General features: G+C 43.7%; 1 protein-coding gene across 8 annotated transcripts; it reads right to left on the reverse strand.

Moving 5' to 3' along the window:
* On the reverse strand, window positions 1-27464 carry LOC143300639 (transient receptor potential cation channel subfamily A member 1-like). 8 transcript variants are annotated; one of them, XM_076614446.1, is made up of 7 exons: window positions 27355-27437; window positions 26252-26363; window positions 15612-15762; window positions 13358-13563; window positions 10525-10608; window positions 8745-9803; window positions 1-4481 (listed from the first exon to the last, which is right to left on the reverse strand). In XM_076614446.1, the coding sequence occupies exons 3-7, from the start codon at window positions 15718-15720 to the stop codon at window positions 4023-4025; spliced, it is 1917 nt and encodes a 638-aa protein (XP_076470561.1). In that variant the 5' UTR covers window positions 15721-15762; window positions 26252-26363; window positions 27355-27437; the 3' UTR covers window positions 1-4022. The 8 variants fall into 8 exon arrangements, with proteins under 8 accessions (XP_076470561.1, XP_076470558.1, XP_076470560.1 ...); XM_076614443.1 differs by having other exon boundaries at window positions 27274-27431; XM_076614445.1 differs by having other exon boundaries at window positions 26237-26363; window positions 27274-27431.

Consider the following 27464-nt stretch of genomic DNA (forward strand, 5'->3'; position numbering starts at 1 on the left):
TTGTCAAATTGAAGATTTTTCTTGCTCTCAATCTGTCAGCCTGTTCTTGGTTTCCACTGTACATGAACTTTCATTTTATCTCATTGTGAACTGTCACTTTATCTCAACTAGTCTCTCTGTTCAAATAGAATTATAAACTTCACTGTCACTTGCTTTCATTCATGAAGCCTTTCTGCTGCTTTTAACCCTTTCGCTGCCAGGAAAATAAGATTTAAGTGAAATCTATTTGCCAGGGTTTTTTCACAAAAAACGGGTATAAATTTTCAAAAAATTCTGTGCTCTTTGTTATTGGAGAAAGACCCATAAAAGTATATATTTTCTGAAAGGGAAATGAATAAAGAATACAAAACACATGATGTTTTCCCATTTTATGCATTTTAAGTGACATGCTGTTGTTTTGAAATCAGTGTTTTGTTTTTTGTCACATTTTCAACTTGTTCATTACAAACATTAGTCTGGTAATTTGCACAAAAATATCATTTTCTGGACAAATGGATATCTGCACACACAAAATCATACTAGAACAACCACAATATAAAAAAAATGAAAAAGAAATAGATGCATTGTGACTTCTGCAAGTGATAATATGGATGTGAGGCCACGCCCCCTCAGTCTCCACCCCCCTCCTCTTCACCCCTCTCACACTGTCACTTCATCCAGTTATCATCAGACCGCGTTGGCTGAGTGCCAAGAAAATAGCTCATATGGTGTCCTGCTAAAAATTCGGTGACCTGTCGTCTGCTAGAGTTGAACAGCCGCATCACTCACTGATAGTTGTATCTTGGCCACTCTCTTGATTGCTCCCTTTATTTTCTATCAAATCGTCCTATAAATGTTCACCAGTCTCCTCCTTCGAATTTATGCTCCAATTCTTTCTGAGCATCAGCTAAAGAAAGTAATCTTGGTTGATTTAGTTCGCCACGAGCGCATGTCTTGAGCACGGAGTCAGTCCGACATTTTGTTGAGCGAGCGAGGAGAGGAGCCAGGCAAAGACTGCGGCCAGTAACCCAACCAAAACGTTCAAATAAAGGACTGCCTTATGACGCAGATGGTGTTTCTAGCTATGAATAGAATCCAGAAAGATTCCCCAAGCTAAAGCTACCAGCATTTTTGTCAACGAACTGAATGCAAAGCAGGGAAAAATCAGAATATTTCGATGACGAGTTATCTCGTCATTGTGGCAGCGAAGCATACATGCTTGCCATGACAAGTTATCTCGTCATGCAGGCAGCCTAGGGGTTAATTAGTCAAGACAACTGGTTTTTGGAAACATGCGTGAGTGGCTTCAGAACATTTTACAGAAAATCTATATGACAGAAACAAATAAATTGGAACAGCTTACTTCCAAAGATGAAATATTTCCTATCATGAGCAAATTGGATAAAAGTACAAATGAAGCTGGGAGGGGTGATGGGACAACACTACAAACTGTCAGCCCAATATATTAAGTACTCTCTCTCTCACATACACACACACAAAATGCATAGAATAATATGGTTAAGCATCATTTACCTACTTTGCATCAGTACAGGTTTGTGTGTGTGTGTGGAAAGGGAGATTGAGGGACAAGAGGGGAGGGGAAGGGGTATAAGGTTATGTCATTTGCATGCTATGATGATTTTATTTGTTTGGGTTCATTCAATGACTGCACAGGCATGTGTGTGTTTGAGAGAGACAGACAGAGACAAAGACAGAGATGAAATAAACTGAACATGCATTTGACAGCGGTAGAAGCTAAATTTAACCCTATCTTACTCTCAATGTAAAAAGATAATTACAGACTAAAAATACAACATAATAAAAGGCAGCAATATATCAAGAATTTAATCATGCATGGACAGGCTGCCACACTGACAGAGTTGTCATTAATTGAGTAATGCTACTGACAATGGCGCCACTGATATGCAGTGATACAATAAGTAGTGCTATCAACGTGTAGTGCTACTGAACATAGTGGTAATGGCACATAGCACTATTGACATGTGGCACTATTGAATGCAGTGATAACAGTTATGCAGTGCTACTGACACATAGTGCTGACACATAGCACTTTTAAATGACACATTGTGATCCCAACACACACCCTCAACTGAGCAACATAATCTAAATTGAAAACAAAGGCCATACTTAGCTGTGCTGGGCCTTTGTGGCATCCAACTGGATAACTTTGAGCTTACCTCACCACTAACTAGTCATTCCATAAATCTAGCTCCTTCCAATCAATGAACTGTGCATTGAGTTTCTTTATCCCTCAGGTTGCCAGTATCTAATAACAGCCATCCTAAGATTATTTATTTTTTAATCATGTTGTTTCATATGCTGGTGTTTTTACTGTTGGAGAGTTAATGTTACACCTTTCTTTCCACTGTCCCTCAGAACTCCCAGTTTATTCAAGAGTAACACAGTTATAGTGTTTTTAGTCAAGCTATAATCATAATGTGTTTAGTCTTCTTACAAAAAGATGACTTAATAAAACAAAAGAAACAACTTGAGCTGTCTTCATATGTCCCTAGCCTGAGTGTGAATCCTTTTACACCTACATCTATTACCCCTATTCCTCTATATCGCTACTCAACCTAATACTTTTCAAATACACCCAGTCTAAACCACTACATAAATAAAGGAATATTCAACAAAACGTTATAGCAAATGAGAATGAAGTGGTAAATATCCCCAAGAAGAATTCAAGCACTGTCACATGGGCATTTTGTGTGTAGATTGTGTGAAGTGATGGCTTAGTGGTAACCCTTCTGCCTTGGAAGTGAGAGAATCTGGGTGCATGAGTTCAAATCCCACCCTAAGCAATATTTCTGTCCCTCCACTAGACCTTGAGTGGTGGTCTGAATGCTAGTCACTCAGGTTAGATGATCAACTTAAGTCCCATGTGTAGCATGCAATCAATGCATGTGAAAAGATCCACAGCAATGAAAGGGTTGTCCTAGCAAAATTCTGTAGAAAAATCCACTGTGCAGGCAGAAAAAATGGTGATGTTGCATATTGTAGAAACATATTCTCACCAGGGAGAGCAGCCCAAATTCCATACATGGAAATCTGTTGTGAGAAAAAGTAGTATAAGACAATATGATAATGTCTGTGTAGTATTCTCCTGTGATGATCACTGGCTTAGTTGGATTAATATCAGTTTCTTGGTTAAAATTGTAACGTACATGTCACATTCTGGTAATTATAATACTATTCTTATACTTTCCTGTCAGACTTACTATGGCATAGTGCAACATGACAACTGAATCATCTCAGTCACACTTTGTCAAAGTACACAGATATTAAGGAATGTCATTTAATGTCAGTGTTTGGGCTTCACACAAATGCATCATTTAATTATGTTTGTGTCAATACCAAACCCAGGATAGTCTTTGCACTATGTATGCCCATTTACTATCCTTATGAGTTATTGGTGTTGCACTTATGACATTTATTTGTTTGCATCTTTTATTTTAAGGCATTGTCTTCTTATCCTTGTTACTTTTGAAGTGACTATTCAAAATAAAACAACAGAAATAACTTGTCAGGGCTGTATGTTAATCCATATTCCTCTACATCACTTTACCTAAGCCTATTCTAAACCCCTTGTATAAACCATTACATAAAAAATAAATATAAATAAAAGCATGGAGGGACAAATGGAGGGAGGAACATGAGAAAACCATTCCATAATCATTAGAACTGCAACATCCATTCCAAAAGCAATACATAAATGAATACATAAAAAATGAGGAGGGATTGAGGGAAGGAGGAACATCACAAAAGAATTCCACAATCATTTAAATAAATAATGAATGGAATTATTCAAATGCATATAAATGGACGGAACTCCTCAATTCAAATCCCTATAACTTCAAAAAGAATTTTTAAGTGATGTTCCATGCACATGAGTGTATTTGTGCCATCATGTAGGTGTATGTCTGTGTGTGTATGCATGTGAACAAATGTGTGTGTGAGAATAACATGTATGTCCATGTACATAGATTCAATAAGAGTTACAGTAAGGGATCAGTCTCAGCCTACAAACTGTCTTTGTAGAAGAGTTTGCCAATCATCTTTTCCGGCAAGGGAAGGCCCAACATTAAAGCAAAGGGTGGATCCCCATGTCGAAACACTTGTCGCACTGCCTCTAGACTCAGCTGCTCAAGGGACTGTGTATTACAAACCTTGTCTTTCAAAAGCTCAAACAACTCTTTGTCATTTCTCACAATGTACGGGATGTTATCATCATCATCATCATCATCACTGTCATCATCATCACTTTCATCCAAGTCTTGGTGATGGATAGCTGGAGAAGTGTGGAGATCAGCTACATCAGTTGAGTTGAAAAGGTATTCCTCCTTGGAGACATCACAGCCTGCATTCACCAAGAAAACAGCAAAGTCCCTCATTTCTGCCTCCAAAGCTTCTCTAAGAGGACTCGCCTTCCCCTCCTCCTCCTCCCACTCTTCAGCTTCGTACCTGAAGTTGCTGTCGCCCTGCACAGAGAGTGAGTCAGAATCAATGTAAAACTCTTCTTCTGAAATATGGGATAATCTCAATGGAAAAGGACTCTGACTCAGATGTATATCCAGGTCATAAACCCATCTGAACAGTCAACTTATTTGTATTGTTACAAAAGCACTTCTCAAAAAAGCATGAGATCTGCCAGAGAAAAGTGCTCTCCCAGTGAATTCTGAGGACTCAGGAGTAAACAGAACATTAATTCAAGACACAAAAAAACTAAAGACATACAAAAAAAAGAAAGCAAAATGTCTTGTGATGGACAAAATTGAGGATTCTGAATCTGGACTCATTTTTCCATTAATTCTTATTGCATATAACTAGCTGGGCATTTCAAAGTTGAAATAACATACAAAACAGTCTATATTTCCACCTCCATAGGTAATCCATGTAGAGTGGTGGCCTAGTTTTAACACATCTGCATAGGAAGCAAGAGAATCTGAATATACTGGTGATACTTCAATACTTGCCATGATTTTCTCCCTCTCAGACCTTCAGTGGTGGCCTGGATGCTAGTCATTGAGATGAGATGATAAACAGACCTCATGTGTAGCATATACTTTTTCCCTTCTTTTCGTCTCTACTGCCCCACCATCCACACAGTTCCTGAGGCATTATTCCCACTCTGATCATTCTTAGTCCTCCATAAACAGCCACACCCAGGTTCATCTGTCGCAGTCTCAGTGCGTGTAGCCCACAAGGAACTACTGATGTTAAGTCGACAAGAGGTCACACACCAGAGAAGACCCTGTACTACTGCCAAGTAACTTCAGTGTTGTTCAGCAGTGCCTGTTCTGATTTAACAAACACAGGACACCACCTACTAACTCTCTACTGAAGACAATAATAGCTCAGTCACGGAGCCAGACTGAGTGAGCATCCCCCCAGAGTGGAAACTGCCATGACGACCCTCAAAAAGCTCCCCATGAATCTGCCAACTCTGAAGACCTTAACCCGGAGAGCGCGATGAGCCACGATCGTGGCTTTCCTGGTAAAGTGCGATGGGCCACGATCGTGGCTCTGTTTACATAAGGTCTGACATCATACGGCTATACTCGGCAGCCTTCGTAAAACTGCCTCGTTCTGGTGTTACTGCCTCCCTGCTTGTGTTTGCACAAACTTTGACCGAGTTTATAAGTCCAGATCTTCGTATTTTTTGTAAACAATGAGTGACACTGAAGTTGACAAAGCTCAGGAAATGAGTGACCTTGTCACTAGTGATGATTCGTTTGCTGACAGGGATTCTGGTGAAAACGGCTTTGTTATTTTGACACTTGGACATGCTGGCTTGCTTGTTGTTCATTCAGTTTTGTGTCTCCAGCCACAAAAACTGGGGGGTGGGTGATGGGGGTGGGGAGGGGTGGTAAAGTGGGTTAGGCATGGATCTATTGCGATTTCTTGACCAAATCAAGCTAGAAAACTGGAAATTATTTTATTTAAAGCATTCTTGCTGCTTTTGAAAGCAAGAATGCTGCTTTTGAAAGCAACATGAGCTAAAAGAAAACATTTATTTCTGTTTTTGCCTGTGATTGCATAAAGTATTGTAGATGTGCGTGTGCATGGCGTCGGTGGGTGTGTCTCAAATAAATAATACAATGCTTATAATTTTATTGTTTCAGTTATATTCATATCATGATTCTGCAGCCAGAACATTTTTTGTACAGTTTAATTCCAATTTTGAGATTTTGACTCTGTAAAAGATGTGAAAATACCTATAAACATTGTGGTTGACGTTTTTGGAAAACAAGTGTGCAAAATTTGTTAATTATATCCTATGGAATATCTCCAACTACATACAAGGTACAGCCTTTTTCTTACTTTTATCTGATTCTTCATTCACTCTACATTCCAAAAATGTATAGGTTTACCTATTTATTCTTACTGATAAGCATACAAATGCCCCAAATCAGAGCACAGGTAGCGGAGGCAAACTATCCCTTTGTTTTAAGCATGATTTTTGTAAGTATGTTTTATTATATCCAGCACTTTGAGGGTTAACAAATCTCACTCCAAGCACTGAAGTGGAGGAGGATCAAAACTGAGGTAACCATAAAGCATGGCATGAAAGGCCACAAAACTTCAGACAATCATATATATATATATATATATAACTGATGATGAAGGAGGAGAAGGATGGCGATGCTGCTATGGAAGTCCATTTTAGGTGTGGGACTAGTTGACAAGGATGTAACCTATGCTTCCTTTCATAATGATATATCAGTGGTGTACCACGCACTCAGCACATGTCAAAGAACCCACAGCAACACGAGAGATGGCAAAACTTCACAGTGAAATCCATCGTAATATACATGTGTCACACACACACATATTTGTGCGTGTGTGTTTGTGTGTGTGTGTGTGTGTGTGTGTGTGTGTAAGCAACTGAAGCCTGAAAACTAAGGCAGATCTCAGTCGGCTCTATCCAGGTAGCTGCCTGTTATACAAATGACTCCCATGTTTGTAAGTATTTGGAGCTTGGTCCCTGACCATTACCAAGGACAGGATCACAACTCAAGAAGACAGGTAAGTGGACAACTGTCCTTACAACAAAAAACATGTTCAGTCAACAAAAAAGGTCAATCACATACTCAGAAGCCTGTACAGTCAAACTTTGTGACACCTAAGTGCTTTCCCCTTCAGACTAAAATCTGCTGTGCATACCGTTTTGCCTCCTTTACAAACAAGCCAATCATCTGGTCAGTGACACAAAATTTTTTTTTTAAATCTCAAACACGTTTACCATACTCTGCAGTTACATTAGCCCTGGGTTTCATGTCTTCTTCTTCTTCTTCTTCTTTGCGTTCGACAGCTACGCAGTCAGGGTCGAAGTCCGAGGGATGCCACTAACTCGGACGTCTGGTGAAGATCGGCTGCCGTCCCCCAAAGCTTGGTGTTGAGGTCAGCACCCCCAGGCCAGGACTGCTGCTGCATCTTCTCATACAAGGGGCAGTCTTGGAGAATATGGGACGGGGTCTGGTCAGCCTGGCCGCAATTACATAGGGATGTGGCTGCCACTCCAATCCTCTTCAGGTGTGCTCGGAGGCCGCAGTGTCCTGTGCGAAGGTGGTAGATGGTAGTCTGGTGTCTTCTCTCCAGTGTCCTGATGGGGTCTTGGTGTGCCTGGTAGCCTCCGTTCAGGGTGACCCAGCCTCTTCGGAATCTGGGGTTTCATGTAAAATCCAGAAATACAGGCTGTTGTCCATTCCGCAGCAGTGCTCAATGAAAGCATCAGCTCACTGACGTCCATGGCCATGCCCTTTTCCATGCGCTCTGAATGACCATTGACCTCTTGCCTACACCACTTCTCTCCATTTCAAGAGAGATTCATCTCCATTGTCATCCCTATCCATAATCATTTGTGCAACCTGCATTTTTAATCAAATCATTATGAAAAACAAAGGGCTCTTCCTCCTCATGTAGAAGATAATTATGAATATTATTTTCATAAACAGATACATCAAGCAAACTATAAACTGCATTCAGTCTTTTTGTGTTCACAGAACCAAACTCAGATGAAAGAAAAGTAGTAGTGGATGAGTGCCACGTGTGGGTGGCTTTACTGCACTGGGAAAGCACTTCCTCTGCATCATCAGCTGTTGGCTAATAGGCATGGAATGGGGTAAAGCATTTTGTTTTTTGGTTTTTTTCTTTATAAAAAAAAACAACATCTATGCACCCAGATCATCCTTCGCATAAGAAAATCTGCTAGGGTCTACAAAGACATAAATTGCTACATATGCCAGTTGCCAACTGATGCAAGTTTGTTTGCCCCTTAAATCTTGAATACATACAATGTTATGCTTGGGCAGGCAATCTATTACTCTACCACTTTCATTAGTTTTAATTCGTAACTTGTGAATTTTAAGTATGAATTCAAACAAATAAGTGCATGCTGCACATGGGTCCTCAACTTATCATCTCATCTCAATGACTAGCATCCAGACCACTACTCAAGGTCCAGTGGAGGGGGATAAATTACTGGGGAGTGTGGGATTCAAACCAGTGCACTCAGATTCTCTAACTTCCCAGGCAGATGCATTACCTCAATGCCATCACTCCGCATCAATTCAGATGCTACAATTTTTTCACACCCTTAAACCCCAAGTTCAGGTGAACTGCGATCACATTCACTTTAAATTCTCCATCATATGCAATTTTGTTTCAATTCCATATGATGACAGGCCAGAAATTATGATGCATGTTGTTCACACATTACAGCATTAACACACAAAACATACCTTTGAATGAGCACCATTAATATCAGCACCTGCTGCCAAAAGCAGCTTAGCCATTTGGATATGCCCCGTCCTGGCAGCGATGGCTAAAGGTAAAGCATTCAACTCCCCAGGTACATTGGGATCAGCGCCATGCTCCAGCAAGACACGGACCACATCCAGATTCTCCCAGCACAAAGCTTCATGCAGTGCCTGGTTTCCATGGTGACTGGACTGATGAAGAGAGCAGCCATGTTCCAAGAGCCTGGTGGTAATTTCGGCAGCATGTTTGGTACATCTGCACACCTCATGAAGAAGAAACTGGCCCCCTAATCCGAGGCCTTTATCAAGCACATCAGGGCTCCTGTTCAAGATATACAAGGCAATGTCTCCTGCCCCACTCAGCAAGGCCACATGCAGCACTGAGCGTCCAAGCTCATCACAACTGTTGATGTCAGCACCAAACTCACATAGAGCTGCCACCATCTGCATGTTACCTATTGATACAGCAATATGCAGTGGCGTCAGGGAACTTTCCCGTGAGTGTACACCCAACACGGAGCGGTGCTGTAGCGGCATATAGCCTGCTGTGCTGGGAGGAGCTCCCTTCTTCAGAAGGTGGACCACTAACTCTGTATTATCAGCAGCACAGGCCAGTAACAGAGCAGTTTGACCACGGTTATTCTGCAGATCTACAGCTGCCCCCAAAGCCATCAAACATTGTGTCATTTTATCATGTTTCTCCCTCACTGCCAGATGCAAGGCTGTGTCCCCTGTGTATTTCACACGTTGATTCAACTCTCGCTTGAGTCCCACAGATGTAGAAATGGGACCAGGTGTTGACGAGGAGTTTTGCTTCTTTGTGAGTTGTAATTCACGCAGTGTTTCCTCTGTCCTGATGGGAGTTGGGTAGAGGAGACTGAGACTGTGGCAATTGCCCAAAGTGGCAACAATGTGTAGTGGGGCATGACCTGCTAGGTTCTTGAGGAAGCGGAAACCTTCACAGCGAGCCAGGATCATTGTGATGTCATGTTGTCCATGCAGCAAGGCCACATGCAGGGCTGAGTTGCCTATGCTGTTGCTCTTGACATACACAGACATGTGCACAATTATCATATATTCACATGGTGCAACTGTAAATGCACAGATACAAATGTATGTACAATACTATTACAATTTCTATTGTACCAATTCTTTAATATTCAAGTCTTATAACCAGCCTCTTTTGCTTGTTTGTCTGGCCTGCATCTCCCTCATATGCACATAACATGTACCCATATACTCCACAATTTCTCCCATGCACATAGATCTGTAGATAAATGACAGTAGATGATAGTCAGTCATGTCTGACTATGACCATCAGAACAGCAGAGAAGGCAACTCCTGTCCCAACTATCTGGGCTAGAATTTGATTATAATGGAAAGTGTCTTGCCCAAGTTACATCCCCACTCTCTTGGCCAAGAGGGTTTTAAGACAGTCGGCATTCCAAAAGGCCAACCAGCCCCCAAGTCTGCAGCACTAGGAGCCAGTGCAATCTTGTCTCCTAGTTTGAGAGTCATAGTCCTTCACAAAAGACTAAGCTGTAAAGGACTTCCCACTGCAATGGAGAAACCATTGACCATACTGCTCTCACTTTGCTGTTGGTCCAACAGAAAGCTTATGTCAATCTGTGATATAAGCTGAGCATTCACTGTTCAACACGCACACACATGGACAGGAACCTATGTTGTATGATTTTTATTTCATATAATGTTTGTTATTCAATAAAGTGGAAAGAAAAGGGCAACAATCACACAGCCTTACCTGTGTGATTTTACATCGAGCATCCTGCACCAAGGTTTCCACAACTTTGCTCAGACTTGCCATCACTGCGCTGCACAATGGTGGCTGACACATACACACACAAAATTAAAGATGTTTTTATCCAATTAATACCTTTCGGTCATGGATAAAGAAAGTAAATGGGGATTCAAACCAATGAAACAGCGCAACAGAATATGGTTAACACAAACAGAAATTACAAAAGCATTCAGTCTTGGTTGAGAGCTCACTTTCAAATCAAGACTGATTTATACATTTATAAACACAATCTTTACTTAATCATTGTGATAAATGTATCAAGCATACGCAGGCACACACAGAGACGCTAACCCCTGTCAAGTGTTTGTAGGGTATAGGGTCAATCAGGAAATTTGGTTGGAACATTTTTAATTTGGTAGAGACACTCAGACTCCAAGCCACATCACCAAACGTACATTTCATCTACAATGCCTACAATGAGCATGTGAGTTCCCCAAAATGGAGGGCACGATGCATGGACATTTTTCAGTGTATGTTTGGCGAAACTTCAGATCTTTACAGCTGACACATCTGTGGCACTATGTCGCTTCTCTGGTCTTTGTTTGTCTTGTTTCTCACAATCGGAATCCAAGGCTGAATTTCTCTGTTTCCAGCCGCTTGTTCCTTCCTTGCACTCAACAGCTTAATCCACCAGGCACAGATGCTATTTGACCGAGATGCAACTTGACTCAGTCACATTCGCTCTTGTTTGGGCTAACGATCAAGCTGATCAGTCCACTCAATGCCGTTTCAATGTAAACACGCACGTGATTAGCTGAGCATCATCACTGAGACCAAGGTTATCAGTGACTGCCCTGGCCTCGTGACCGATAGGGTTAGAGCGTCTGGGTAATGTTACAACAGCAAAACATGTAACCATGCTATGTAGTTGAAAATGAACTCATCAGAACAATTCTGACATTTGTGAAATATTGGAACAAACTGTGATCGATCGTAACAAAATAAGGCAAAATCATACAGCTGGCATCTCTGCATACATGCACCTTTTCATTCCCATCTACATCCATTTTGGGCTAACAGTAACACTATGATAATTAAAATAATTATAGTTAAATAGTATCACTGACATTGGAACATTACTTTAAACAAAAGCTGCTCCACCATCTGATTTTAAAACAGTCATTTCTGAATTGGAAGCTTGTGTAGCTGATGTAAAAACATGGATGGACAAAAACAAGCTAACGCTCAATGAAGACAAAACCAAACTCTTAGCCGTAGGAGACCTAACTCATCTTAAGGCAGCAGAAAAGGACCCAGTTACGTTTGGCCCTGCTTCAGTAGCATTTCAAACATCAGCCAAATACCTGGGTGTATATCTCGATAAAACCTTGACTATGAACGACCAAATTTCATTCTTGTGTCGCTCATGTAATTTTCATCTCCGAAGGCTAGCCTCAGTCAGACCCTACATAACAGAGAAAAATATGGCTCAGTTGGTTTCCTCATTTGTCCTGTCCAGACTGGATTACTGCAATTCCACTCTTGCAGGTTTACCATCTTCCTCCGCCAACAGATTACAGAAAATTCAGAACAATGCTGCACGACTGGTTCTCGCCAAAAAGAAATCTGATCATATTACGCCTCTACTGAATCATTTACACTGGCTTCCAAGTGAGTCCCGCATTCACTAAAAGTTAGCAACACTCGCCTTCAAACATTTTGACAAGTCTCTTCCATTGTATCTCTCCTCTCTGTTGGAAACATATGAACCGCACAGAACATTAAGATCCAGTTCTGAAAAGCTGCTTAAAGTTCCAAGGACTAATCTGAAATGCGCTGGAAATCGGTCTTTCAGAGCTCAGGTTCCCCAAGTGTGGAACTCTCTACCTTCATCTCTTAGAAATTCCTCTGATCTACATTCCTTTAAGTCAGATCTGAAAACTTACCTTTTCCGTAAGCATTTTTGTTCTGGGCGGAATGGTTAAACCAAGGTATGCTTGTTGGCAAGTATCTTTGTGCTAGTATTTTTAGTCCTGTTTCAATGCATTGTGTATTTTATGTAGTTTCGGTCTTAGATGTGATGTCATTTTTTCTATCTGGTTATTTTTAATGGGCGTGTGTGTGTGTGTGTGTGTGTGTGTGTGTGTGTGTATGCGCGCGCGCACGCGTGCGTGCATGCATGTGTTTGTGAGGTTACAATGCTCTGGTACACGTGTGTAAGTGTGTAGGCATGTTAGCATGTCCGAACAGAATTCTATGTTAGAAAATAAGAAATATTTTAATTCTTAAGCAATTTTGTTTTTAGTGCAGTTGATGTTTAATGTCAGTGTGTGTGTCTGTAAGGGAGGGACATTTATATATTTCTGTGTGTGTGTGTGTGTGTGTGTGTGTTTGTGCGTGCGTGTGTGTGTGCGTGCGTGTGTGTGGGTGTGTGTGTGTGTGTGTGTGTTCTATAAAATGCATTTTGTTTTAATCTAAACCTTATCTATTTCGTAACTTTTATAATCTTTTGTGCGCTTTTGCATTCATATGAACACACTGGATGTTTTCCATTGTCAGATAGCGGTTGATATGTTTTTTTAAGGCATGTTTATAGTCAACTATGATGTAAGGCGCTTTGAGCAGCATTGGTGCTGGATATCGTGCCATAGAAAAACTATGTATTATTATTATCATTATTATTAAAAATTTAATAATAGTCATCTTTTTTCAGTATCAGCAACATTGCATGTACTTCACACTGACATGTTTATAATTTTCAAAGCTGAAAATGATCTGATAATTTACAATGATGCCACCCACCAAACCACCCTAACCATGTCCACTCCCTCCTCACCAGTTGGGACACAGGATCCAAGACATTGACATCACAAGAGGGCACCGCAATCAACAGCAGAGCAATGTCAGACAGACCTCGGCTGATGGCCAAAGACAAAGGGTAACTGCCATCAAAGTCTTGGCAGTTCACATCACAGCCCAGCTGCAGAAGCAGTGAGACAGTGTTCACCTTTCCTGTCTGTATGGCTTGACATAATGCTGTCCCTGAGAACACAACAAAGCAAAAGAAATCTTATACTGTATGGTGCTCATTGAAGATGAAATACCAAATAGTCATATGGATATGCAGTATGGATAGCTATAAGCTGTTTCAAACCAACTCACTGGCAAAAGCAAAGAGCTGTTACTGCTAAAAGACATTCCTCCTCAGGATCTTCATGATGCTTCCTGTACACATTTTACTGATAAAATCACTAACACCCAACAAGAACTGGACACACGTCCACCAGAGGATCAGTCTGATGATTTTAAAAGGGTTTTAATGACATGCTTTAGAACAGTCTCTGAAAAGGCTGTAACAGATTTTATTCTTTACTCTCCAAATAAGAACTGTGATTTGGATAAATTACCAACCTTTTAAAAATATGTCTGGATAATCCTCTCCCCTTTATCACCAGTATTATAAACTACTCTTTAAGAGTCAGGCACTGTTGATGATTCTCTCAAATTCGCTAATGTCATCCCACTTTTGAAAAAGCAAAATCTGGACATGAATCAACTAAAGAACTATAGACCCGTGTCTAATCTTTTATTCACTTCTAAAATTAGTGAGCAAGTTGTGTTACAGCAGTTACAGGAACATCTTGATAAAAACAGTCTACTCAAAATCTGTCAGTCAGCCTATGGAAAAAAACAGCACAGAAACAGCCCTTCTTTCTGTTACAGACAGTCTTCTCTCAAATGCAGGCAAAAAACTTACATCCACTGTGGCATTCCTAGATCTGTCAGCAGCACTTGATACAAGTGACCACCAAATTCTTATCAACCATCTAAGCACTACCTTTGGCATTCGATCTACTGCTTTAAAATGGTTTTCATTGTATCTTTAAAACCGTCAGCTCTGCTTAAATAATTCATACTATTTCTAAGGTTATCCCTCTTGTATTTGGTGTCCCTCAGGGATCAGTTCTTGGACCTATTTTATTCACTTTATATACTCAGCCTTTGTCTGAGATCACCAAAAGGCATTCATTTAATTACCATAAATAAGCTGATGACACCTAGTTACAAAAAGCCACTCCACCATCTAAATTCAAAACAGTCATTAGTGAGATGGAAGCCTGTGTGGCTGATGTAAAGGTATGGATGGACAGAAATAAGCTAAAACATAACAAAGAGAAAACCGAGCTTTTAGCTGTAGGAGACCGAGCTCGTCTCAATGAAATTAAAAAAAAGGGCCCAGTCACTTTCGACAATGCTACAGTTTCATTTCAAACATCAGCTAAACACCTAGATGTTTATATTGATGAACCCTTGACCATGGCTGACCACATTTCATCCCTGTGTCACTCATGTAATTTCCATCTACGCAGACTAGCCTCAGTCAGACCATACTAAGACAGAAAAACATGGCTCAGTTGGTGTCTGTTCACCAAATGGAGACTTTCTATGCTAGAGATATTTTAATACTTATATAATCCTGGTTTCATGCAGTTGATATTTAATGTGCATGGGAATGTGAGTGCATGAGTGCATGTCTGTGTGTGTGTGTGGGGGGGGGGGTGCATGTATGTGTGTGTGTGTGCGTACGTGTCCACGCGCATGTGTGTGTGTGTGTGTGTGTGTGTGTGTGTGTGTGTGTGTGTGTGCATGCATGCTCGCATGTGTGTGTATGTGTGTGTGTGTGTGTGTTTATGAAATGTGTGTTTTATGGAACATATTTCAATCTAAGCATTATTTACTTGATATTTTCATTGTTTGAAGGATAATGCTTTTTAATTCTCAATTGTGAATGCACTGGATTGACAAAGAACTGTTGTAATATTTTTATGTTATGTTTATATCTATATTTTTATGTTATGTTTATATCTATCAAGATGATGTAAGGCACTTTGAGCAGCATTAGTACTGGATATCATGCCATAGAAAACTTATGAATTAATATTGTTATTATGCCATTTGTTCTCATGCACACAAATCAATACACACAATGCAGATCAAGCAGTATGCACATATAGCTTTTAAAATGTTAAGGTATTTTTTTTAGAGTCCATATAAACTCCATATAAACACCAACTGCAGTATGTCCTCACCTCGCATGCCCCAAACATAATCCACATCAGCCCCTGCTGTCACTGCAGCCTGTATACCATTACTGTCATCATTCTGAACGGCTATGTGCAGTCGGCGAATCAGATCCATTCCCTTTTATTTGTTTTTCTTTATCTGCCTCAGTACTGTCATCTGCAAACAAAGAACTGAAAATCAAATCTGCACATACATCCTTTTGGCTCACTGATGAAAAATAGAAAGCTTTATTCACTTCTGCTACACTAATTGTCGAATGCATGGACCATTGGATCTTGTGTATACTTTAGCTTACAATTTTCTGAAGTTTTTTTTTTCAGAATGACTACCAAAGCAGTAGTAGTTTACTGCTTTCACATTAATTACTAATTAAATTACAGCTCATTCACATGCCTGAGTAAAAAGTTACCATCACACTAAACTTGCAAAAGTAACTTTTTAGTAATTCAGAAGTACTGTATTTTTAAAAAAAAGGTCAGATAAACAGTCCTTCCCTTCCAGATTCAGCAAGTGAAACCTGCTTCCAGTTACATCAACATTCATGTCTCTGTGGAAGCCATCAAATCCTGGATATTTAGACACCCTTCCTCTTTCCCTACCCACAGACATGCCCTTCCCATTCTTCCCAAGTGCAACCCTTACCCAAACACACTCACTGGACTTCTGATCATCTGAAATTGTCACGCCCTATAAGACAGCAGACTAGAAACCCCCACCCAACCCATCACTAACACCCTGACAACACAAACACAGACTAAAATAATTAAAGTTCACATACATTTATTCAATCACACACAAACTTTGACTGATAAAGAATAACCATAATCCCAGCTACAGTAATTGAAACACTCAAATAATGAGTGAATAGATACATCAACTCAAAACCACCACAGAACTTGAAGAAACAAGCGTCCAGCGAAAACCGGTTCAGAGAATGTTCTCAGTGTGCACACTCAGGACGGCTGATGAACAAAAGAAAGAAACAAACAATCTGCACAACACTGAAGAGGAAAAAAAACAATGACATGGACGACGAAGACTGAAGAAAACGAAGATGATTAAGCTAGATTGAATGTAGGATTGAACAGGCAGGTCAACAACTTGAAACAAAATGGCATCCTTCGCGTTCGCATGGAATATGAGCATGCACTTTGAATATGTATAAATATGTGTACGCAATTGACCTTTGTTTCGCAGTATCTAGGCTAGTTCACTCCGACTAGCAAAGTGTTCCCTGGGGATAAACCCCAACTGGTACAGCTCCAGCCCATCATTTACTGCACTTTGATCCATGATCCCTGCACTAAGAATGAAAAATTATTAAAATATTACTTAACTCCTTTTTTTCTTTCTTTTTGACTCACTTGTGTAAATAAATTGAGTCTATGTTTTAACCCAGTGTTTGGTTGTCTCTGTGTGTGTGTGTGTGTCTGTGGTAAACTTTAACATTGCCATTTTCTCTGCAAATACCTTGTCAGATGACACCAAATTAGGCATAAAAATAGGAAAAATTCAGTTCTTTCCAGTCATCTTGTTTAAAACAATATTGCACCTCTGGGATGGGCACAAAAAAATTTAAAAAATGAAGCCTAATTATATGCAAACTGCATTTACTGTTATATTTATATTTTTTGTATTCTCTAAACTTGGCACTTTGATCTGATATTCTGACACAACAACAAGAGCAGTCATTATTATCATTTTTTGTTCAAACAGGAACTTCTTTTGCTAAGCATGGAAGTTTTATTTATTTTGCAAGCATTTTGGTGCAGATAGTAAAAAAGGGAAATTGATCTGTAGTTAATGCTAGGGGAATTAATTTGCTTTAAACTGATCTTTCTCATCTTAAACATTACATTTTGAAATTATACTCAATACATAAAAAGCTTGTGTGTTTTACTCTCAGTGTACAGGGCTTTCACAATGTTCATTCACCCAAGTAGTCTTTTTCAGAAAATACTAAAATCAATACGACGAGTGGACTTTACAGATCTGTTGGCTGAGCCCGGAAGGTCATGGGCAAAAATCAGTTGCGTACACATATTTATATATATTCAAAGCACGTGCTCATATTCTTCGCGAACGCGAATGACGCCATTTTGTTTCAAGTTGCTGACCTGCCCATTCAATCCTATATTCAATGGACAATACACGATAACATGTGATGGAAAGTTGGAGAAGGAGACCGTTAAATATTTATTCAGAGAAAGATTTGTGAACGCCTCATCACTTAATGGATTATGCCCCAAACTGCCATAAAAATATCCACAGAATCAGTCAGAATTCACAGTTAAAAATTGTAAACCATGTGAGTTAATACCCTCGAACTGATCACGATGAAACGAAAAAATTTCCAGTCTTGACTTTTCTCAAAATGAAGTCCTTTTCACTTCTTACGACATTTAGAAGTACTTGTACTTGGCTCTACATGTTATTAGTTTAACAAAAAGGAGGAGTTTGTATTATACTCCATGTTTGGTGATACATATACTTACCATGTCAAACTGATGCAAACTAGGCCTATGGTTTGCTCTGTTTGGCCAAATTTTGCGCGGCTAACAGTGAAAAGACGCCCCTCTTTGTCTGGCCCGCTCTTTGCCAATCAAATGCCTCTAACAGCTATAAGCGCTGAATCATTCCGTGGCCATGAACGAAAATGCCCCATGAGAACCACGGCGGAGACGCGGGGACGGACGGGCGGGCATTCGAGTTTGACATGGTAAGTATCTCATCTCATCTCATCTATCCCTTGACCCGTGGGTGGGTCGTTGGGGCACCATGGATGACTGCCTGGTCAGCTCGCGCCACCTGCCTCGGTCCTCAGCGGCCCTTTGAGTTGTGGCAAATGGCAGGCCCGTCCACTCTTTGATGTTGTCCTCCCACCGCTTTCTCTGTCTGCCTCTCTTCCTCCTTCCTTGTACGGTACCCTGCAGGACGGTCTTGGCTAGGCCATCTGATCGTGTGACGTGTCCATACCAGCGGAGCTTGCGTTCCTTCACTGTGGTTAGCAGGTCTTTGAATGGGCCAATGGCGTTTTGGACTCTTCTTTTCACTTCCTCATTTGTGATGTGGTCTTTGTATGTAATGTTCGGGATCTTGCGGAAGCATCTCATATCCAGGGCCTGGATTCTTCTCTGGAGTTCTGCAGTGAGGGTCCAGGATTCGCAAGCGTATAGAAATATTGAGAAGATGAGGGAGCGCATTAGTATATGTATCACCAAACATGGAGTATAATACAAACTCCTCCTTTTGGTGTCATATACTGTACCATGTCAAACTGATGCAGAATTTAAAGCAAATGGAGGAGGGCAACGCCTACTGGTTCGTATGGGGAGCCCTTGTAACTGAGACGGCAGTGTTAGCCGCGACAAAGGAAATCCCCTTGGAACCGTCAGCCCTGGTCATATGGAAATCCCTGAGGTAGAAGTTGATGAACGGATTCTCAGACCGCCAGAAGGCTGCCTCCAAGACATGCTGCAGTGGCACCGAGTGCTGGAAAGCAGCCGAAGTAGCTATGGCCCGCACTTCGTGTGTTCTGGGATTAAGACAACTGATATCCTTGTGTGCATGAGAGTAGGCTGTACGAATGACTTGGGAAACCCAGCGGGAAATGGTGCCTGCAGCGATGTCTTTCTTGTAATTCTCATTGAGGGAGATGAGAAGGCGCCTCTGAGAAGAACGCCTATGGCGAGACCTATCCCAATAGTATTTGAGACACCGAACGGGGCAGAGATGCCTATCTTCATCATCTTGGGCAAGAATATCAGACAAAGGTCTGACCCTCAGAGAGGGGGAAGGGACCTCGGGGTCTTGGTTCTTAGCCAGAAACTCTGGAAGGAAACGAAGAGTGAGGGAACCATCTCTGTGGAATGCTAGATCTTGTGGCATTCCACTAAGACCATGAATCTCACTTCTACGACGGCCAGTGGCCAGCAACAGAAGGAAAGTGGTCTTGAGAGTGAGCAGGTCAAAAGGAATAGTCCCCAATGGCTCAAAGGGCTGTTTTTGAATGAAATCCAGCACCAGGAACAAGTCCCAGAGGGGCACTCTTCTGGGATTCCTAGCTTCCTTCAGAGAGGCGCCCCTAGCCACCTCTCTGAGCAGGAAATCAGCTTCAAAAGCGGGACCACCTAGCTGTTTGATAGTGGTACAGATGGCAGACCTGTACCCTCGCACAGAACTAGCAGACAGGTTGAGAACCGAGGAGCAGTGAGCCAGAAAGTTGGCCAGCTGCATGCTCGTAGGGTTAGTAGAGGGAATGTTCTGAGCTGCACACCAACGCAGCCATTTCTTCCAGTGAAAGTCATACAAAGTCTCTGTTCCCTCCCTCCTGGCTTTGGAGACTATGGAGAGGAGGTCGGAGGAGGCACCCCCCTTGGTCAGCGCGGCCGACACAGAGGCTGACCGAGGGGTGGAAGACTTCAATGGTGATGCTGACAGTTCCGACTGCACAGCAGCCATGCGTGCAGGTGGAGCAGTTGAGGATTGGAGTGAGGAATGCCCGAATGAGGCTGCCTCAGCAGATGAGGTTTGGTTTCCAGTTCCAGGGGTGGAACATGTGTCAGGGACTGAAGGACCGGAAACCAGGGCTGGGCTGGCCATTTCGGCGCAATGAGGATCAGCTGCGGGCGTTCCAACCTGGCTTTCCGTATCACCTTGGACAGTATTGGAAAGGGAGGAAACACATAGGCAATCAGACTGCTCCAGTCTAGAGAGAGAGCATCCACTGCCCATGCTTCTGGGTCGGCGACCGGAGAGACGTAAGTGGGAAGTCTCTTGTTGAACCTTGTCGCAAACAGGTCCACCATCGGCCGGAACCACTGTTCCCACACCCCTTGCAGGGTGTCCTTGTCCAGGGTCCACTCTGTGTGTATGACACTCCTGGACCTGCTGAGAGCATCTGCCAAAATGTTGTCTTTCCCTGCTATGTGTCTCGCTGAAAGTGCAATGCCCTTGCTGTGGCACCAACGGAGGAGAGCCTCGGTCCGCAGAGAGAGGTCTGCCGAGTGCGCTCCCCCCCACCCCCCCCTTTGTTCACGTAACATGCGACTGTTGTATTGTCCGTGAACAAGCGGATGGTCTTGCCAGTGGCCTCCCCCATGAAGTGCAGGAGAGCCCTGCAAACTGCCTCCAGTTCCAGAACACTGATGTGGCATAGGCGCTCCTCCGGGGACCAAGTCCCTGCTGCATGGAGTGAGTCCATGTGGGCTCCCCAGCCCAGGGGAGAGGCGTCTGTGAATAGTGCCACCTGAAGAGTAGGTGGGGCTATGGGCACCCCCTGTGTCAGAAGAGGGGTGGTTAACCACTCTGATGTCACCTCGAGGAACCACTCGCCCAGACATATCAGGGTATCCCATGGCTGAGTGCTCTGGGACCACCGTAGCCTGAGTGCCCTCTGAAGAGGGCGCTTGAGAACCCTGCCCAGAGGGATGAGAGGTGCCATGGACTCCATCATGCCCAGGAGGGAAGAAAGTGTCCGCGCTGTTGCTTGGGAGGAACTGCGCAAGTGGTTGAGGAGGCCTGCCAGACGGTCCCACCGATCTGGCGTCGGCGAGACTATCATAGACTAAGAAGTCGAAGGACTGACTCGGGGACAGATCGCATTTCTCCTGGTTCGTGATGAAGCCCAGTTGGGAGCACAGGTCTAGAAGTCTGGCTGTATGACTCTGGCACAGGGCCTGTGACTGGGCCAGAATAAGCCAGTCGTCCAGGTACACACAGAGCCGAATGGACTCCGACCGGACGATGGACACCAATTCCCACACCACCTTGGTAAACAGGAAAGGGGCAAGGGACAGACCAAATGGGAGGACCGAGAACTGGAACACCTTGTCCCTCCACACGAACCTCAGGTACCGACGGGATGCCGGGTGGATGAGGATATGGAAATAAGCATCTTTCAGATCGATGGACGTAGCCCAATTGCCCCGTTGCATGTTCTCCCGAATCTGTGCCTGTGTGTCCATCTTGAATTTCATTTTGGGGAGGAATCTGTTGAGAGGGGACAAGTCCAGGACTGGTCTCCACCCTCCTGAGACCTTTGGAATCATGAACAAGCGGCCGTAAAAACCGGGGCCCGGGTCCGAGAGTTGAGATATCGGCCCTATGAGGAGTAGGTGCGATATCTCTTTCTCTAAGACGCTCTCCTGCTCCATTGAGCTGGGCACATAAGGAGGAGGAGTGGATCTTAGAGGGGGGCGGTCCCCCACCCAAGGGAGCATGTACCCCGACTCTAGCACCGATACAATCCAGTCGTTGAGTCCCAGAGCACGCCACTGATGAGCATGCCGGGACAAGTTTCCTACTTGGAGGGGCTGAACGACTGGCGGTGCTGAATCGGGGCCCAGTCATTGGGGGTGCTGCCTTCTGGCCTTGGGCATGGCCGGTCGGCTTGGACGGACATGAGGTGGTTTGTTCCTCTGCCGCTGATTCTGCGCATGCCGCTTTGACTTAGGAGGCGTGGTATATGGAGGAGCCCTGGTGGCGGGTCTCTTCAATGGCACAGAACCCTGGCGCCCCTGGGAGGAGTGGGCTAAATATGAGGCCACCTCCCTGTTTGTCTCTGCCCTGTGGCTGACAAAAAGCGGCGCATACTGGCCGAAGAGGGAGTGCTGCTGTGCTGGGATGGACCGCAGGGCAGCCCTCTCCTCTACTGGAATGTTAGAGAGGCGGAGAAAAGGCATCACGCCGCGCTAGCACAGTATTGAAGTGAAGGCTGGTAGCTGCGTCTGCAGCTGCCGTGAGACCAGACACTACCCGATTGCCAAAAGTGTTTCACCTCAGGTCTGAGAAGAGGCCAGGCGGGACAGAGGAATGAGACTCCGTGTCCTGATGAACTGGACGTCGTTCCCACAGCTCATTGGCTCTGTGGAGGAACGCGTCAAAGAAGGTATAAGCCGTGGAAACCTCGAGGAGGCAGCGGCAGGCCAGTTTGTCCCACTCTGCTAATGTCTTAAAGGGAAGAGTAGCTGAGGTGGGGAAGGTGGTGCGCTGTGAGACCAACATCCTGTCCTGCGCGGAGGGCTCTGCTTCCCTGTAGGCAGGGTGGTCCTGTGTGTACCAGGACCACACTCCTCCCTTGGAGGGATCTTTAAGGAACTTGCCTGGGGCAAAAGTGCCCGGGGCAGAGAGAGACTCCCTGCCTGGAGGAGGGATGGAAGCAGCACCCCTGACGGTGCGGGCTGGCTTATTAAGCCATTCCTGAGCCATTTCTGGCACTCTGAGTCGCCTTGTGGTTCTGGAGTTAGAGTCACATGACCGAAGGAGGGTTAAGGGTGACAAAGTTGCCTGAGGGACTGATTCGGCATGCGTGACCCTATTGGGGAGGGTCAGTTCAAGCTCGGCAAAGTCCGAGTTTGGTTCAGGCTGGTCCCTAGGGAGGCGTGGGCTCCATCTGTCCCCCTGGGATGGGGGCGAAGAGTGCTCATCCGCTTGTTCGTCCTCATCCGAAGACAGGGGCTCCCCCTCTTGTTCACAGTCCATCCCCTGCTGGGTGCCATCCCAAGTGGATGTAGCCACGGGGGCGTCCTGTGGGCTGTGGTCAGCCCAGCGGGATGAGCTGGGGCGATCCCGAGCAGGGACCCTGGTCTCCGCTGTTATGTCCTTGACACCTGAAGAGGGTGGGGAGTGTGTGGACCGTAGGTCCAACCATGCTTGGGATGGTGGGTGCCACACCTTCTCAGAGTGGGCGTCCCTGGACGGCAGAGGGACCACGAGTGCTGTGAGGGGACAAACACCCACTCATCTCCTTTTAGGACCGAGGGCTGGGTGGGTGGGAACGGCAGGCTCCCTCAGCCGCCGTCGGTCCTGAAAAGGAAGCCGTAGAGACCGTGGAGGTCACCTGCATGTTGACAGAGGACCAATTTGAGGCTGTAGTAGTAATATTCATCGAGGAGCTTGACCTGCCCGACAAGAAGTCAATCCCTGTTGATCTGTGCTGGGTTGGGTCCGGTGGGGAGCGGACAAGGGGTTGGTCCCTGGTCCTCCCGGTAACCCAGCATGCACCATAGGTGCACCCCAGTACGGGTAGAATGGGGGATACCACCCGTGGGCACCAGCCATCCCGTGACCCCAACCCCAAGGGTCACTGGCGCCTTGACCTCGCTGAAGGGAAAAACCTGGCCAAGTCGGAGGGAGGTCAGGTCTGACTTGGGTGTCAGACACGCCGAAAGGCCGGCGGTCTGACTGCCCGGAACCGCCTGACACGCGCGGGACTCCCCCAGCAGGGGAGACCGGCCGGATAGCGGGAAGACCTGCAGAGCAGGTTGCCACGTGCCCCGAATCCCCTCCCGTGGAGAGACTGGGGTGGCTTGGCCCGGGGTGGGCAAAGTGGAGGTCCCCCCCCCGGAACCAAATGTTTTTCTCCCCCAGAAGGAGGTGGGGGAGGGGGGTCGACCAAGAAGGGAGGAGGGGGAACAGCACTGGGGCCCCTGAGGGCCGACTCCGTGTGGGGACCCGGGTAACGGCGGGGGGCGGCCTCCCCTTGGGAGTTCGCACCCAGCCGCGAGTCCCCACCACCAAGAGAGGACGTGCTACTCCCCCCTCCACCTGCCTCGCGCTGGGACACCTCGGGAGGCGACGCTCGTATCCCTTTCCCCCCCAGTCCCCTTCATGTCCGTTTTATTGGAACGAGCGTCCCCTCCGCGATCTGCGTCTGCAGACGCATCGCCGTGGTCCCTATCGGGAGAAATCATGAGCTCCGGCCTGGGAGAGTCTCTTGCCGAGTATCCCTCCCAGCATCATGATCCCTGCCTTTGTAGGATGGCATACGAGGCATGGTACCGCGCGTAGGCACCCAGCGACAATTCGATCCCCAACAGAGAAAGGAAAGACAGGATCGACTCAGAAGTAGAAAAATACGAACGAATCGAGGGGGCCGAGTCGAAACGAGTACACAGAATGTAAGAAAAATATACAGGCAAGCCGCATACAACAAAATAAGGCCAAATGAACATGCTTAATAGCCAAAAAAAGCGTTAGACGAGACAGAGCGAAAACCTGACAAGATGGCATGGAGAGCCTTGGCCAAAGGAATGATTCAGCGCTTATAGCTGTTAGTGGCGTTTGATTGGCTAAGAGCGGGCCAGACAAAGAGGGGCGTCTTTTTACTGTTAGCCGCGCGAAATTTGGCCAAACAGAGCAAACCATAGGCCTAGTTTGCATTAGTTTGACATGGTATAGTATATGACACCAAATACTAAATTTTCATATCAACTTTAAAACTATAAAACTAGAATGAACATAAAAGAGAAATTGAATCGACCGTGTCGTACTACATTCCCAGCGGGTGTAACTAAACTTGTACATCTATCTAGATCTAGTGAAAACTGCTAAATGTTGCACTGTGATTGCGGCGATAGCCATTAAAAAGAATTTTTTATTGCCCTTAAAGATTTTTTGAATGCCCAAGATACACCAGAATAATATGATTTAAACAGCGTTCTCACTGCGAATACCGCAATTGATTTATCGCCCTTTAAAAAAGTATTTCAAATGTTAAATTTTAGAACATCTGTTAAGGAGCCATGATAGTGTAATGGATAAGGCAGTTTCTTCTCACCCGAACACGTGGGGTTCGAATCTGGTTAGGACTTTTTTTTTCTTTTTTTTTTCTTTTAACCCGAAGCTTTATAATAACAAATACAGAACACATTTTAACGATTAGATTTTTTTTTTTTTAAGTGTATCACAAGTGAGTCTTGAAGGCCTTGCCTCTCTTGTTGTTGTTTGTTTCGTCTGTTGCTTACAACATTAATCTCTTGTCCAGTTCAGTTGTTGACTGAACCTGTATTACTTCTTTTAAAATATTATCATGAATGAATAATGAATAATATAGATACTTATACAGCGCCTACCCTCAGTCAGAGACCAAGCTCTAAGCACTTTACAAACATGGGTCATTTGCACAACAGGCTGCCTACTTGGGTAAAGCCAAATGACAGCTGCCACTGGGTGCTCATCATTCATTTCCTGTGTCATTCAGTTAGCTTAAAGTCACACACGCATATACATTCAGGCATATAACATTTTATGTGTATGACCATTCATTTATTTACCCCACCATAAATGCAGCCATACTCCTTTTTCAGGGGTGTGCATGCTTGAAATGTTCTTGTTTCCATAACCCATCGAACGCTGACATGAATTACAGGATCTTTAACATGCATATATATTTGATCATCTGCGTGTGTATTGCAAAGAAAGGGAGTTCAGACACTAGCACTACTAGGTCTGCACATATGCTGACCTGGGAGATAAGAAAAATCCCCACCCTTTACCCAACAGGTGCTGTTACCAAGATTCAAACCCGGGACCCTCTGACTGAAAGTCCAATGCTTTAACCACTCAGCTATTGCACCCATCAGCTGTGAGTTGCTTTATTTTAAATATAATTGAACAGAATTTGTGGGTCTTGGGTTCAAATCCCACTTATAGCACTGGTTGGTTAAGCCATAAGGGTCTATGAAGATTTTTCCTGTTCCCAAGGTCAACAAATGTTCAGACCTGTTGGTGTTTGAACCCCCTTCAAGTTCAAGTGTACACATGCAGAAGAATAAGAACAAGTACATACATGAAAGATCCTCAACCTGTAACTTGTGTAAGTGGCCTAAGGAAACACAGAAATAAATACCCAGCATGCACCAACCACAACAAGAATCAGCAGCAAGTTGGTGTTGGTTGAGTGGTGTTGGAATAAGACAGTCACCAAGTTCTAACGTCTCCGGTGTTGACAGTGTCACTGGTAAGAACATGGACATCTACAGAACATACAAGAACTGAAGGATCATCATGATTCATATGCTGACCTGAGAGATCGGAAAAATCCCCACCCTTTACCCAACAGGTGCCATTACCGAGATTCGAACCTGGGACCCTCTGATTAAAAGTCCTACGCTTTAAGTTTAACCACTCAGCTATTGCACCCCTCAGCTGTGAGTTGCACATTAATGCTACAGTAAAAATTAAAAAAAAGCAAATAGAATAGCAGGCATGATCACCCATTTTATCCAGTATAAAAATAAAGATGTCATGGTGCCATTATTCAAATCATTAGGAAGACCAATACTGGAATATGGTAATGTGGTATGGTCCCCTTACCTTAGAAAACATATTGCCTTGATTGAAAATTTACAGAGAAGATTTACCAAACAAATTACAGGGATAGGTAGTATGTCCTGTAAAGAGAGACTAACTAGTTTGAAACTCACAAGCCTGGAATATCACAGGTTAAGGGGTGATATGATTGAGACATATAAGATTCTCCATGGACTGGACATAATGTTAAAAGCACTCCACAAAACGTTTTCACTCAAAAGGACAGTGATCACACCAGGGGACACCCACTAAAACTAATGAAGACATTCATCAAATCAAACCTTTTTTCACACTTTTTTACTAACAGGGTTGTTAACTTCTGGAATAATCTGCCCAGTAACATTGTCACTGCAGGAATACTAAACAGTTTTAAGAATTTATCAGATAAACACTGGAATGATAATGGATTCCAAGTTCATTTCTCCATAGTATCCTAGCCATAACATTAGTAATTGCGCACTCTCACATAAAGTTTTAAAAAATATTTTAAAAAAATAAAAAGATCAGGCAAAAGCCTAAAACTTAGTAAAAGCCGTAACACTTGATATGATATGATAAATTAAAAGAACTTACAATAAGGGTCGTCATAAATAATTCAAACTAAGTTCTGGTCTCCAAATCAAGAAAGAAATGATGGTGATGTGAAAATCTTGCCTGAGAAAAGACACGAGTAACACCTGTTTATGTTTTCTCAAATTCACAGTGCATTCGGTTAGCCTAAACTCCTCAGCTGCGTCACAATATTACAAGGGAGACTACCCACG

This window comes from Babylonia areolata, chromosome 26, assembly GCF_041734735.1.
Source record: "Babylonia areolata isolate BAREFJ2019XMU chromosome 26, ASM4173473v1, whole genome shotgun sequence".
Taxonomy (NCBI): domain Eukaryota; kingdom Metazoa; phylum Mollusca; class Gastropoda; order Neogastropoda; family Buccinidae; genus Babylonia; species Babylonia areolata.

Excerpts from the sequence above, each read along its gene's own strand:
- LOC143300639 (XM_076614447.1), bottom strand. The coding sequence starts at position 15,720 with ATGGATCTGATTCGCCGACTGCACATAGCCGTTCAGAATGATGACAGT. Across the intron at positions 13,564-15,611 it reads TTATGTTTGGGGCATGCGAG|GGACAGCATTATGTCAAGCC; the intron begins GTGAGGACATAC and ends TTGTGTTCTCAG. Across the intron at positions 9,804-10,524 it reads CTCGATGTAAAATCACACAG|AGCAACAGCATAGGCAACTC; the intron begins GTAAGGCTGTGT and ends GTGTATGTCAAG.